Source organism: Vitis vinifera, chromosome 10 (genome assembly GCF_030704535.1).
Source record: "Vitis vinifera cultivar Pinot Noir 40024 chromosome 10, ASM3070453v1".
Classification (NCBI taxonomy): domain Eukaryota; kingdom Viridiplantae; phylum Streptophyta; class Magnoliopsida; order Vitales; family Vitaceae; genus Vitis; species Vitis vinifera.
Genome location: NC_081814.1, coordinates 5,039,391 through 5,053,025, shown reverse-complemented (window position 1 = coordinate 5,053,025; position 13,635 = coordinate 5,039,391). Strand labels below are relative to the sequence as shown.

The window sequence follows — 13,635 nt, the reverse complement described above, 5'->3', positions numbered from 1 at the left end:
AAAAAAAAACGTATTTTGTTTTCAGAAACGGTTTTTCATATGTTTCTGATTAGCATCGCATATGTTTTTGTTGTTTGGAAAAAGGATCAAAATGGACGGTGCCCTGATAGCGCATGTGATGAGTAGATCTAACAGCCCACCAGCTCTCCACGTGTCGGTGACTAGAGCGACAGGGGCGACACACGTTTCATTTGTGTGGCTTGCGCGCCAAGTCAATGAAATGAGTAGCTGGAAGCTGCGTGACACAGGTCATATTCCTACCTCTCTCTCTCTCCCTCTCTCCCACCTTCCTGGACTTCTCCTTTTGTTCAATTTTCTGACCATTTGTTCAATTTGGAATCAAAAGCAAAACAAAACACCTCTCTCTAACTCTCTTTATTTCTCCACAAAACTTGAAAGCCTCTTCTTCAGCTCTAAGGCTGCGACAACTGTGAGTAGATCCGAGTGCGCAAGGTTTCAAAGCCAAGAAAATGAGGAGTTTCAGCTTCTACGAGAGAGTTTCCAGAGCTTTCCATGACCATTCTTCGCTCTCTCGCCTTGTTGTTCTCTTCACAGTCAGGTGCTCTGTCTAATCTTCTATGTGTTCAGGTTAAACTTGAATTCATTTGGCTTCGTGCTCACTTAGCCTATGTAGTTTTTGGCTTAGTCTAGCTTGCAGGTGCTTGTGCAATTGGATTTTGCGCGTCTTTTTTGGTTTATCCTCTGTTTGGTTGCTGAGAAAACTTTAAAATCTTTGAATCACAAAGGTTCAGAAAAACGAAAGCCTTGGTCAACCGAGTAAAATATATTTATTTTTCTGGATGACGTGAGGTTTTCCATTTTTTATTTATTTAAATTTCTAAAAAACCAATCAGAGCATTATTATTATTATTATTATTATTATTAATATAGTTTTAGTATTTGCATGTTTATTGGATCATCCTTTGCCAAATCTGTGGGAAATGTCGATAGTTTCAGTTTCGGCGATGTTAATTCTGGATAGAATCTCGTAATGCGATTGATGATTTTCATATCAAGAATTTCATAAACTCAATGCGTTCAAAACCTGAAGTAAAATTAATGATTCAACTTTGAATTTGACGACCAAGTCCTGGTGAACGTATTGATGCGGTGTTGGATCACTCTGCATGTTATGTTACAGTTTAATAATTATAAACTATTCGTAACAGTTTGATAACTTTAGTAAATTGGCTTATGTGGAATCTGTTGCTCTTGGAGGAGCACTTGGATTGCGTTTAGTTATAGAGTTTGGATTTAGTTACAGGGTTTGGATTTGATCTGAAACTCCAAATCTATGGAGTTAGAAGTTATTGCTTTTACCATGAAATTGTTTCGGTTGATTTGGGAACTAGGAATGTAATTGAATTTCTGAAGCCATTGTTAGACAAAACAACCGAACAGAAGATTTTGGATTGAAGCCTCCAAATAACAATTCCATGCAACCGCCTCAATCTTATGATTATCGTGGGGAGATGTAAAGAAGGTGCATCCCCTGACTCTATCAAGTATAGCACATTTAAGGCCGAATATGTGGATCCTGGCCTAATGTTCAGTTCTCTGCCCATGCAGCTTGATGAGCATAATCATAGAAATGGTTGATGCTACTCAGTTGATTACGTGGTGAAAGAATGGAGACTGAGTTCATTTAGCCCCAATCATATGCTCACAACCAAACTTTGGTGAGTACAATAGAGGAAAGTCTATAAAAGGATTTGTTCTTGTTTGCTGTTAATGCAGCGAAGTTGAGGCCATTAATGTGGTTCCTCCTTTCCACATTCCCAAACTTGATTAGCTCTTAAAAATCTATTTGCATTGCTTTACATCTTATGAAAATTGTGCTCTTCAGCAGTCATTGACCCAGTCACCAGGGATGTGGCTTCCAAAAAACAAACAAGGAAATCTAACTTCTTCGATATCTATGATGAATGCACATGATGAAGACAATGGTTTACTTGAGCACGATATTGGTAGAGCTTCAGTTGGTTTTAAACATCAAAAAATAGCTTCTACCTAATTCCTCCTTGCAATGAAAAATGAAGGGACATGATTAAAGAGCAGGGTTGCAATGTGGTGCACTTGAATTTTGCAGATCCTTTGACATTTAAGCTTGTGTTATGACTTTTGTTAAACAATTTTTTCAGATCATTGTCTTTATTTATTCTTCAGTCTGAACTCCATATACTTAGTAAAAGTTGTATCCTAGATTACTATGCAGTCTTAAAGTGACATTGCTTCAACAGAGTCCTTGACTTTAAAATCATCTGCTATTCCTGCCTTTTTTTTTTTTTTGCTTTCATGGAGTAAAAATTTCACCTGTGTTCCTCTTCTAGCCATTTCTGAAAGATGTTCTATTTTCCGCTTATAGTTCACTTGAGATCTCATAACCTTGCACGGTGACTCATGTTCTCATATTCATCTTCTTTGGCTTTTGTATGCTGCTTTTTTTTTTCAGTGGTGGGGGCCTTCTGGCTTATTCCGAGTCAAAATCATACCCAGGTGTAAGGAGTCTTGGTTCCTCTGAAGATGATAACAAGAAAAAGAGGGTGGTGGTACTTGGAACTGGTTGGGCTGGAACCAGTTTTTTGAAGAATTTGAATAATTCATCATATGATGTTCAGGTGGTATCACCTCGCAATTATTTTGCATTCACTCCTCTGCTACCAAGTGTTACATGTGGCTCAGTAGAAGCTCGCAGCATTGTTGAACCAATTCGCAATATTGTTAAAAAGGTAATGAAAAGGGATGGATAAATAGTATCATAGTATGTTTCTCTTAGAGAAAACTTTTATCATTTGATTAATTGTGATACTTCACTCTCATGATATCTTTCCAAGCTGTCCCTTGTTTGGTACCATGAGAAATTGATAGAGACAGTTTTTCACGACATTTATCATTTGGTTGATTGTGATACTTCACTCTCACGATATTTTTCCAAGTTGTCCCTTGTTTGGTACTATGAGAAATTGATATAGTCAGTTGTTCATTGTGAGGTTAGCTGGGAAGACAGAAGAATGTAATAGGTAAGTAACTCTTCATCTGACCCCATATATAATAGAAAATACAGTTTTTAATAATAAAGAATTCCATGTAGAAAAAAGCTTGAAGAAATCTTTAAGACATCATAGGAAATATGAAGAGAGAATTTTTGAAGAGTTTACAGTATAACATACAATATAAAGAATGAAAAGTTTGAGAAGGTAATCTGTCCATGCAGAGGCCACTTACTTTATCTCTGAAACAAAGTCAACTTGTTGGATGCAAAGGATTAGTGGGACTTTAATGTGTCTCAAATAGATAGATATATGAAACCTAATAGTTCATACAATTTTATCATGTCAGATTTTTTATTTTATTGCTATATTATCATATACATACAAAATGGTACAGATGATTAAGAAATATCTACCATGTCAAATGTTGGAAGGTAGAGGTTGTGGGCAGGGAAAATCTTTTCCAAATTTCTGTGAGATGCATGGAGGTGCTATTAGTATGAAGCAGAATCTGGAAATATGATATTTTTTTCATTTCTTTTTGGTGCTAGGCCCCTGAAAGGAATTAGTCAGTTGTGAGAGATGTGTGTAAGCTCAGGCACGGAGCTTGACTCATCCCCTAGGTTTTGGAAAATACAGAGTATTAATTGGTTGCTGCAGAATCAAGATTGGTCTTTTCATATGGAGTGCTAGTAATTGCTTCCATTTTAATATGATCTGGTAGGCTACTGACACAACGCTTCACTTTTTTGCTTCTCTTGCAGAAAAATGTAGAAATTCATTTCTGGGAAGCTGAATGTATCAAAATTGATGCAGAAAATAAGAAAGTTTATTGTAAATCTAGTCAAGACACCAATTTGAACGGGGAAGAAGAATTTGTTGTGGACTATGACTACCTTGTAATAGCAATGGGTGCCCGTTCTAATACATTCAACACTCCTGGTGTAGTGGAAAATTGCCATTTCTTGAAGGTAACTTCTGTGGAGATCTTATTAATCAACACTTCTTTTCCCACAAAATGCTCTGCTTTTTTAGAATTATAGACCATCAAAACATTGATCAGCTCCCCCAATTGCAAGGGCAACCACATCTACCCTGTTTCCTGCTTTACCACACTGCCACTTCCAGAAACCAAAGGCTTCCTTTCTTTGGAAAGATGCTAAACATAGAAACATCATTACAGAATCCTGATGTCTTTGGGAGTTTTCTGACGGGAAGAAATTTAGTTAATGCATGGACTCATATTTTTCATTGCTATTTCCTTTTGCAGGAAGTAGAAGATGCTCAGAGGATTCGTAGGAGTGTTATTGACTGCTTTGAAAGGGCCAGCCTACCTAACCTGACCGATGAAGAGAGGAAGAGAATTCTTCATTTTGTGGTTGTTGGTGGAGGCCCAACTGGAGTGGAGTTCTCTGCTGAGCTCCACGATTTTGTAAATGAAGATTTAGTCAAGTTATATCCCACAGTCAAAGATTTGGTGAAAATAACACTTCTTGAGGCGGGTGATCATATTTTAAACATGTAAGTAATATAATACTTCTAAACCTCTGTTTCCTTTTTAGTTGTTCTTTGTCGTTGAATGATGCATAAGTTCTTTAAGCCTGTTGATACATGTTTGTACTTTTTTTTGCATGACAAGGCAGAATCAAACAGTTTTTACCTCAGTAGTGGAAGTTGATATATGTAGGCGAGATTTTCAAAAGATCATGCTGTATTCCAAGAGTCATCTAACTCTAAAGTTTGTGTTGACACAATCACTCTGGAAATAGACTCCCTGAGTTGACTATAAAATCTTAAAATAAATTATATCATATGAGAATTCGCAGATAGAACCACTGATTGTGATAAATATGTTGCATGAATATTATGCTTCTTTTCTTGTAATTATTTTTGAATGAAAAAATAAGGCCAGGGAAAGGATTATTGAAAATTCTTAATTGTGGGTTCGGACTGTGGGGTATTGGGATCTGTAAGCAGAACAAGGAGCTAAGAATTTTGCAATCTGGATTCCTGTTTTTTCTTTCTTTTTCTTCTTCTTGTTTTCTGAGTTTCACTTTTGACTTCTTGAGATTGCATTTAAAGGAACCAAGGAAATTGAAGAGTGAGGCAAACAAAGCATTGCTTCTAAGGTTCCAAATTGCTAATGGCACTGGATGCAGTCTGGTTTGTTTTCATTTTTCAATCTTTTGTTGGTAGGTGCATTGCTCTCCCCCAACTCTGCCCCCTCCATTTTTCTCTCTTGTGAGTATGTATGTGGGTGGAGATGGAGATGAAGGTTGGAGTTTGGGGATGTTGTCTTTCTGATGGATAATTCTATACTGGCTTTTTTGCTTTCTTTACAATCGGACTAGGAAATAAGAAATCTCTGGACCACTTATTACTGCCTAGAGAGAGTTTTGACTTAGAAGAGTCATTGAAAAGATCATCCTTATGCCAACTCTCAACTAAAAACAATTTGAAAACTTGATGTTTGAACAATGTGGCTGGAGACCAAGTATTTTGGGCACGAAATTTATACGTGGTAATATAGTGATTGTCACATGGACTTGTATTGTTCTGATATATTTTTAGCCATGGCTTACTAAGTTATTTCCAGCAACATCTACTACACCTTTCATTAGCAACTTTCTATTTCTTTATGATTTATATCAATCACTTGCGTATGTAGTATGCTGTAGGCAAATAATTATGTATTCTCATGCTGGTTAAAATTCCTTATGCACAGGTTTGACAAAAGAATCACAGCTTTTGCCGAGGATAAATTTCATAGAGATGGTATTGATGTGAAAACAGGGTCTATGGTTGTTAAAGTATCTGATAAAGAAATCTCTACCAAGGAAAGAGGAAATGGGAACATTACCTCAATACCGTATGGAATGGCTGTCTGGTCAACTGGTATTGGGACTCGTCCTGTCATAATGGATTTTATGAAGCAAATTGGTCAGGTGTGTTTCTTCTAAGCCCATGAACTCACCGAATATGTGCTACTTTACATAGAGTTCATTATATCTTTCAACGGATTCTTTTTATAATTTTTCATATTCAGTTATGTTCTGTGGTTATTTATTACTTTCTTACTTAACAAACAAACATCTCTTCCCTTGATGACAGACTAATAGGCGTGCTTTAGCAACTGATGAGTGGCTACGAGTGGAGGGACGTGACAGCATATATGCACTAGGTGATTGCGCTACAATTAATCAACGCAAAGTCATGGTGTGTGTACTCTTTAACTTCTCCCTTCCTTTCAAAAATACCTGGTGTTTATTGGATGATTTAAGAAACTTTCCTCCAGTTAACATGAGTGTGCCACACTTTTGTTTGATCTTAGTTCTAATTTCTCTAGATTAAGCAAAAACATAACCTAGCTAGAAGTTTTCTGGTGCAAATATGAAATTTGACTTCATCTCAATTCTGATCCCTTTCTTCCTTTTACATTAAATAAAACTAGGTGTTATTGTGGTCAACTGATTGACATCTTAAGCGCACTATGAGGATTCTCTACAGGATCTTCTTGTGAAATGTTGGACTTAATTATCATTTCTAGCTGCCTGTTGAGAGTATGATTCTGCCCAGGCAGTCTTGGGAGGCTATTTTTTGTTCCTTTTAATTTATGCTTATATGCCCACAATAAACTTGAAAGAACCTTGATTCAGCCACTTGGAGGTGGCTATATAGTCATTTATGTTGGAATGAGCACAATCTATCCAAAAAGCAGTTACATGTTCTCAGGGATTCAAGGATTTTCCATCCTTTTGCTTGTTTTTTATTTGATAATTGTGTTCAATTATCTTTATGCCTTGATCATCATATTAGTAACATCAAGAAAACCTGAAGCAATTTACAATCTTCCTTGGGGCAGTGTCCATCATGTACAGAAGTAACTTTTTTGCATGCATATTAAAAAATGTACCTGAAATTTTCCAATCTAAATTCCTTACAATATCACTATGTTTCATCTCAACAGTATCCATTCTTTTGTGCAAAGGCTAATGTATTGGCTTGAAACAACTTTGCTAGAATTGATAATCAATTGTAAAATCTAGTGTTTGCAACCATACTGATTGTATGTAATATTTGCTGAAATGGGAATTTTGTCTAAAGAAAGGAGTGCACTCCTAAAATCAAATGAGTTCTAGGTGAAATAGATTTACCTTTGGATGAAGTAATCAACCACTCTGATTTATTTTAACTTTTGCATTCTGAGCTTATTTATTTATTTAAATTTCCTTTCAGGAAGATATTTCTGCAATATTTAGCAAGGCAGACAAGGACAATTCTGGAACACTTACAGTCAAGGAGTTTCAAGAAGTCATTGATGATATCTGTGAACGATACCCCCAAGTGGAGCTTTATTTGAAGAATAAGCAGATGCATGATATTGTTGATCTGTTGAAGGATTCAAAAGGAGATGTTGCAAAGGAATCCATTGAATTGGATATTGAAGGGTTTAAATCAGCTCTTTCCCAAGTGGATTCTCAGATGAAGAATCTTCCAGCAACAGCTCAGGTGTTATGTCGATTCACTTATATCATGCCCTGTTAATCATATTTCTATAGGCATCTCCATTTTTTTTGCTTACATGCCTCTTTGATTACCTTTTCAGGTTGCAGCTCAACAAGGTGCTTACCTTGCTAGTTGTTTCAACCGTATGGAAGAGTGTGAACAAAATCCAGAAGGTCCTCTCAGGTTCAGGGGATCAGGCCGCCATCGGTTTCATCCCTTTAGGTACAAGTTTAATTCTTTAGTCTCTCATATATACATATTGGATACATGCTAGATGGATGACACCCGTAATTTAAAAATTTTGAAATGCACCTAATCTAGTGGGTATATACTTTGGACCATAGGAAGAATACCACCTAGGATGATACTGTTGGTGCTAGAAGTGCCGAATCATAAGCTGGGACTAGGTTGTTGTCTACTACTATCGTGAGTGGAACACATGATGTTGTATGTGTTGCAGTCCAGCTTTCTTGCCATTCTAGTGGTGGCATTTGTTTTTAACCTTGAGCATGTGACATTAGTTTCAAGTTGGGTTAGCCCTATTATGCTAGAATGAAGGAATGAACACTTATGCTTTATGTTTGGTTCAGAAAAGTTTGAAAGATAAGAAAAAAACTGTTGAAACAAAATTATGTTCTCATGTTTGGTTTTACTTAAAATTAATTAATGTTATTTAATCTTTATATAAAAGAGTTAAAATAAATAGAGTGAGTTGACTTAGCATATAAGACAAATTTATCTACTTTAGATTTATTTTTATTTGTCTTCACTTTTATTCTACTTTTTCTTCGTATTTTCTTTCTCTGTTTTCCTCAAATTTTCTACCAACAAAAAAATAGCCTTTAAACGATTTCTCTTGGCTCACCTGTCTGCTCTGTACGACCCGTCTTCAAGGTACAAGCATTTTGGACAATTTGCTCCATTGGGAGGAGAGCAAACAGCGGCCCAACTTCCTGGAGACTGGGTTTCCATTGGTCACAGCAGCCAGTGGCTTTGGTATTCTGTGTACGCAAGGTAATCTCCTCTTTTGTCGTACCATACATTAACTGCTAAAACTTTGGAAGCTTATGCATCAGTTTGTGATTCTGTCTGTGTCTGTCAATATTCAGTAAGCTTGTCAGCTGGCGCACAAGGGCATTGGTGATATCGGACTGGACAAGGCGTTTCGTTTTTGGGAGGGACTCTAGTCGCATCTGAGGCACCTAATAGGTTATAGAGTCTCCTCTTGCATTCCACCTATATTCTTTAATAATTCAAGTCATCCACGCTTCTCAGTTTCATACTATACTGCCCAGTGAGGCAAATTTTGTTTTTGTATCTTGATTGATTTACTGATTCATCAATAATTTAGAGCAGTAAGTATGCTCTGTTCATAATGTCAGCAAGCTAAAATATAAGGAGCAGTTCCTTTTTCTGTCCTTTCTATTTTTCCTTGCTTTGTAAGGAGATGACTGTCGATTAACACACTTATTCGACACAATATCATTGCACAACGGGTACAGTTACTGTGTCGCTGCACAAAATAAGCAAAACATGCTTATGCTATGCATCAACTTGAGTCGACCTATTTTATTTATCAGGTAAATTATACCAGATTTATTATTTCATTTTAGCCGTTCAGTAAAACACCGAGATAAACGTGGCAATAACAATACGTCTATGGATTAGGCCCAAAGTCAAGGTTAATAACCCAACAAATCGAATATATAAGGCCAAAGCCCAGCTTTGGTTCAGCTTATAAACAATGGCAAAATTATGGCAAATATTGTTCGGCGATTAGATGGGTCATTATTGGCTTATATTGCTTGATGGGCTTGGGCTGTACTGACACATTTTCAAGCGATATAGAAACAAACCTTGGGCCTTAAACTAAGTTTGCTCTTATATCTTTTCAAAATTCATTAAAGTAGGCAGGTAGCCCAACCCAATATCCAAACATGTTGAGATGTTTGTTTTTTACTTAATTCTAAATAAAACCTTAATGCTTAATAATGTTAAATATTGAGTTATTTGTTTTTATAGTATTTTATTTCTATTAAGTATTAAATAGTAAAGAAAAATCAATATGTTATTTTTTTTATTTTGAAAAAGCTATATATTTTTGTTTTTTCTAATTAGTAAAAAGTTTATAATAAGTCATAAAAAAATAAAAAAATAAAAAATCTAAATTTTGAAAATAAATTACTTTTACCAAAAAACAAATATCACCTAAGATTACAAGAAATATAACAGAAAACATATATGATGTATCTACAAGTATAAACATTCAGGGGGTACACTTACTGGAAAGGAAATAAGCACTCAATCCGTACTTAGTTTAGTTAGTTATCTGCTTTAATAACATTAATAATAATACTAATACTACTAACTAATAATAACCATAATAAGACATGATCACTTCGCCACACATGTTGACTTCGTACATCTCAACCAAATCAGAACTTATCCTCTTCTTTTTTTTTTCTTTCCAACAATTATTATCACATTATATCACGCCTGGGGTTAGGATAGACTTGGTTGTGAAGGATAGGAAATTTTGTTTTTTTCCGTGAAAAGTAACTATAATAATAATAATAATAATACCCCTACTGTATTCCCTAAGAGATAACCGTGAAAGTCCCTTTCAGGGTCAATTATTTATGAAAGATGACCTGAGATATTTTTGCAAGGTCAAAAGCCAGGTCTACAAACGTCCGACTGGTGATTGAAATGCTGGGTACCACAAAGGGGTTCCCATAAAAATTTACCTCCATATCTTCAGCCATTAAACAAAAATTAGACATGGAGCACGCATGCAATGTATGATATCAATTAATATCATCATCATCAATTCACATCATAACCTTTGACACCCACAATAAATAAAACCTCACTTAGTATTAGAGGGTTAGAAAATTAATTAAATCATCAAAAGAAGTCGGTCGGAGGATGATGTGAGGGACATGGGAGTGCCACATGTAAAAGCCCCAACCCAGCTTTGTGTGGTGACATTCCCTGAGTAGTAGACAAGATACAATGAACAGGATAATGACGTGGACGTTTAGGGAAAAGAACATTGTTGGTAGAACATGGGGTTCTTAAGGTTTGGGAGACAAAAGGGTAGGGGTCCTATTCCTCTAGGAGACAAGGGGAAAGGGAGATAAGCGTTAACCCATCATTTATGGGGCAAACTGGAACACTTGGATTTGATTATCCCATTGGTGATTTCCATTTTTATGTGAACCTTTTTTCCCCTCTTCTTTTTGTTTCGGAACATTTCATCTGATATGGAGATTGAAGCCAGAGGGAGTGTTTTTGCCTTTTGGCGTTGGTTCTTTGTCATCAAGGTTGGTGAATGGTGATTGGTGACAGCTCTTGAGAATTAATTTTATTTTCGTTTTTAAATTTCAGTCAATGCTAAACCTCTTTGTATACCTCTAAATCTTTTTGTATATATAAATATGCCGTGTCTTGTTGGTAACTTTTGTGTTGGGTAACTTGAGGCTACCAGCTCTCGCAGTCTCCTCCACCGAGGGAACATAGGCCAGGCGTTACTGGGCCCCAGCCCAAGGCCCAAATCATAATTGCATTTGAATTTGGATGGGTTTAGGTTTTTGATTGGTTCAGGTTCATTGACCCTTTAGGGAAAGAACAGTGCATTTCCTTCAAATCCCTCCTCGTTTAAGTAAAGAAAGGAAGATAGATTTTTCAAAGAAATTTTATTTATATTTCAATTATCTTCATTTGTTCATGATAGTAAAAAAATTTATTTGTGTATCTTTGCCTAATAGTTTCTAGAATTCAGAGGAGAAGTGATAGTTTTCCTATGCAATAGGGTCGAAAGAGTGATAAGGTTAGAGGTCTTGAGGCCTTGAATATTAGAGCCCCCACTCGTGACCTTTTTCTTTTGGGGAGTGGTGGTCTACCACCTACATTATTATAAGCAGAAATAAATATTAGGCTAGTTGTTACGGTGACATTAAATGGTGATGGCTCAAGTTTTACTTCCACGTGAAAGAGAGCCAAACCACTAAAAGCCAACTTCTCTGCTGCATCCAATCCATTCCCATTGCAACTAGTCACTACATTTCTTCCTTTTGGATCAATTCATTTGTACTTGAAAGCATTTATAACAGTTTTATTAGTAGCGTGATAAGAAAAAAGAAAAAGAAAAAGAAAATAGCCTCCAAAAACGCGTGATGAATGGCAGAGCTAACAAGTTTTGACTGTTGAAATGAGTTGTATAATATAAGAGACATATCTTGGGAATCAAATGGCAAAGTTAATTATAAATAATCACACCACCTTCAATCATTTGGCCACACCGCCACTAGTAAATATAAAAGAGCAATGAATGAAGAGGCAAAATTCACAGGACAGCATTAAAAAAATTTATCCCAAAACATGGGCACCACAGAGATAGAAAATCACCTGGGGAGGACGATTCACAAGTCCCAACCATGTGTTTTCTGCAACCTAACCCATTCACTATTCAATTAGCACACACCCACCTTGTGTGAGGGCCCCCCAGCCCAAACCCAAATGGGGGATAGGGCCCCACCCCCTCCTTCCTCACATGAGCACACAGTCACATGCCATTAGTGCATTTATAAGGAATACTGTGCCCCCTAATATTTTATTTCCTTAACCGACGTGGAAGCTTCACCCATATCAATTACAGGGCACATTTGTGAGATGTTAGAAGACACTTGTTTAATATCTGTTTCTGATATTATTAAGTAAGGCACTTTATGTGATGGGGATGAGTTTGTTTAAACTATTAAAAGCTTCGTGGTGTGGGGGATTGGTTGGTATTGTTTTCTTGATGGGAAAATGACTTTCTCACCTGCCAAACAACATGATTGCCTTTCCCCCCACCAATGGCATCACAGGGATTTAATATAAAGATATAATGCCATAATCTTATGATCCGAAGGAGGCGTAGGAACCCCTAGTATTCAGCCTATAACCCCACAAACCAATGTTTTCATGTGAGAAACAGAAGGCGCTTTGCATACTCTACGCCTACAATGTTCTCCAATATCTGGGCTACGTTCCTTATCAATAATTCCTGCTACAAGTAATAGGCATGTTTAGGATCAGCTCCATCATCTGGGTTCTCCAAAATTTATAAATTTTGAAATATTTTTACTTTATTAGCTTTATATTACTTTTCTCAGCATTTAGTTATTATTGTACATAATTCAATGCAAAAAGTAAATTTTGCTTCCTAATTATTACACGCCCCATTGCTTGAAACGGGAATCATTTTTTAAAATTTTATAATTTTTCCAAGATGAGAACTAAACTACCCAACCACGTGTCTCCAACCCAACAAGGTTAGGGATTGACTACCAGCTGTACTTTAACTAGCTGTTTTGTTTTTTTATAAGTAGAAGAGAACATATTATTTCAACTCAATCAAGAGTTGGGCTAAAGACATCAAGGGTTGTAAACCTTTCTTTTGCTCGTTAGCTTCTGGGTTACCTGAACATAGTCTAGAATGGGTATACACTGGGTCAAGAGTACCCTTTCAACAAAGATTTGACTGAATATTGAATGCCCTTGACTGGCAATGATGTATGCTCAAAAAGAGTCAAAACCCTAATAAAACAACCAAACATTTTCCATGACATTCGGTTACATTCATCGGAAGAGGATCACATGATTGAGCTCAGAAATTGAGTGGAAAGGAGATTTCAACTGCACGACCAATCTGTTCTTCTATTGAGGAGAGTGTTTGGTTTATGGAAACCCACACTTGTGAAGAGGTAAATCAAACAAGTAACAAAAGGAAAATTTGATTTCACTCTGCCAAACAAATCTCTGGTGCAGGCACAGGCAAACCAATGTTGTTTGGGCACGTCAACGCTCCAACATGATGTCATTTTCTTGGGGATGGTCTTTTCATGGCCCATTAAATAATGGGTAATAGACTAAAAGGGGTGGATGATAATTAGAGACAATGTCTCCCTAGGACTTCTTTTTTCATACTTTGCGAAGAAAACTGAGCACCCAACATGTTACGGATGGATGAATATGATAAAACAAATGAAGAAAATAGTATACATGTGAAAGAACAGAGAAAAGAGGGTAGTTGAAAATAGGTAGAGAAGATTGTTTTTTGTTTTGTTTTTTTTCTTTTTTTCATACTATTTTG

At 36.3% G+C, this 13,635-nt stretch overlaps 1 protein-coding gene across 2 annotated transcripts; it reads left to right on the top strand.

Moving 5' to 3' along the window:
- Window positions 1–258: 258 nt before the first annotated feature.
- LOC100241384 (external alternative NAD(P)H-ubiquinone oxidoreductase B2, mitochondrial) lies at window positions 259–8,872 on the top strand. Of its 2 annotated transcripts, XM_059740113.1 has the most exons (11): window positions 262–1,483; window positions 1,570–1,679; window positions 2,453–2,729; window positions 3,755–3,961; window positions 4,261–4,511; window positions 5,716–5,935; window positions 6,102–6,206; window positions 7,227–7,499; window positions 7,597–7,718; window positions 8,391–8,510; window positions 8,606–8,872. In XM_059740113.1, the coding sequence occupies exons 2-11, from the start codon at window positions 1,660–1,662 to the stop codon at window positions 8,691–8,693; spliced, it is 1,683 nt and encodes a 560-aa protein (XP_059596096.1). In that variant the 5' UTR covers window positions 262–1,483; window positions 1,570–1,659; the 3' UTR covers window positions 8,694–8,872. The 2 variants fall into 2 exon arrangements, with proteins under 2 accessions (XP_059596095.1, XP_059596096.1); XM_059740112.1 differs by lacking the exon at window positions 1,570–1,679 and having other exon boundaries at window positions 259–559.
- The last annotated feature ends 4,763 nt before the right edge of the window (window positions 8,873–13,635 follow it).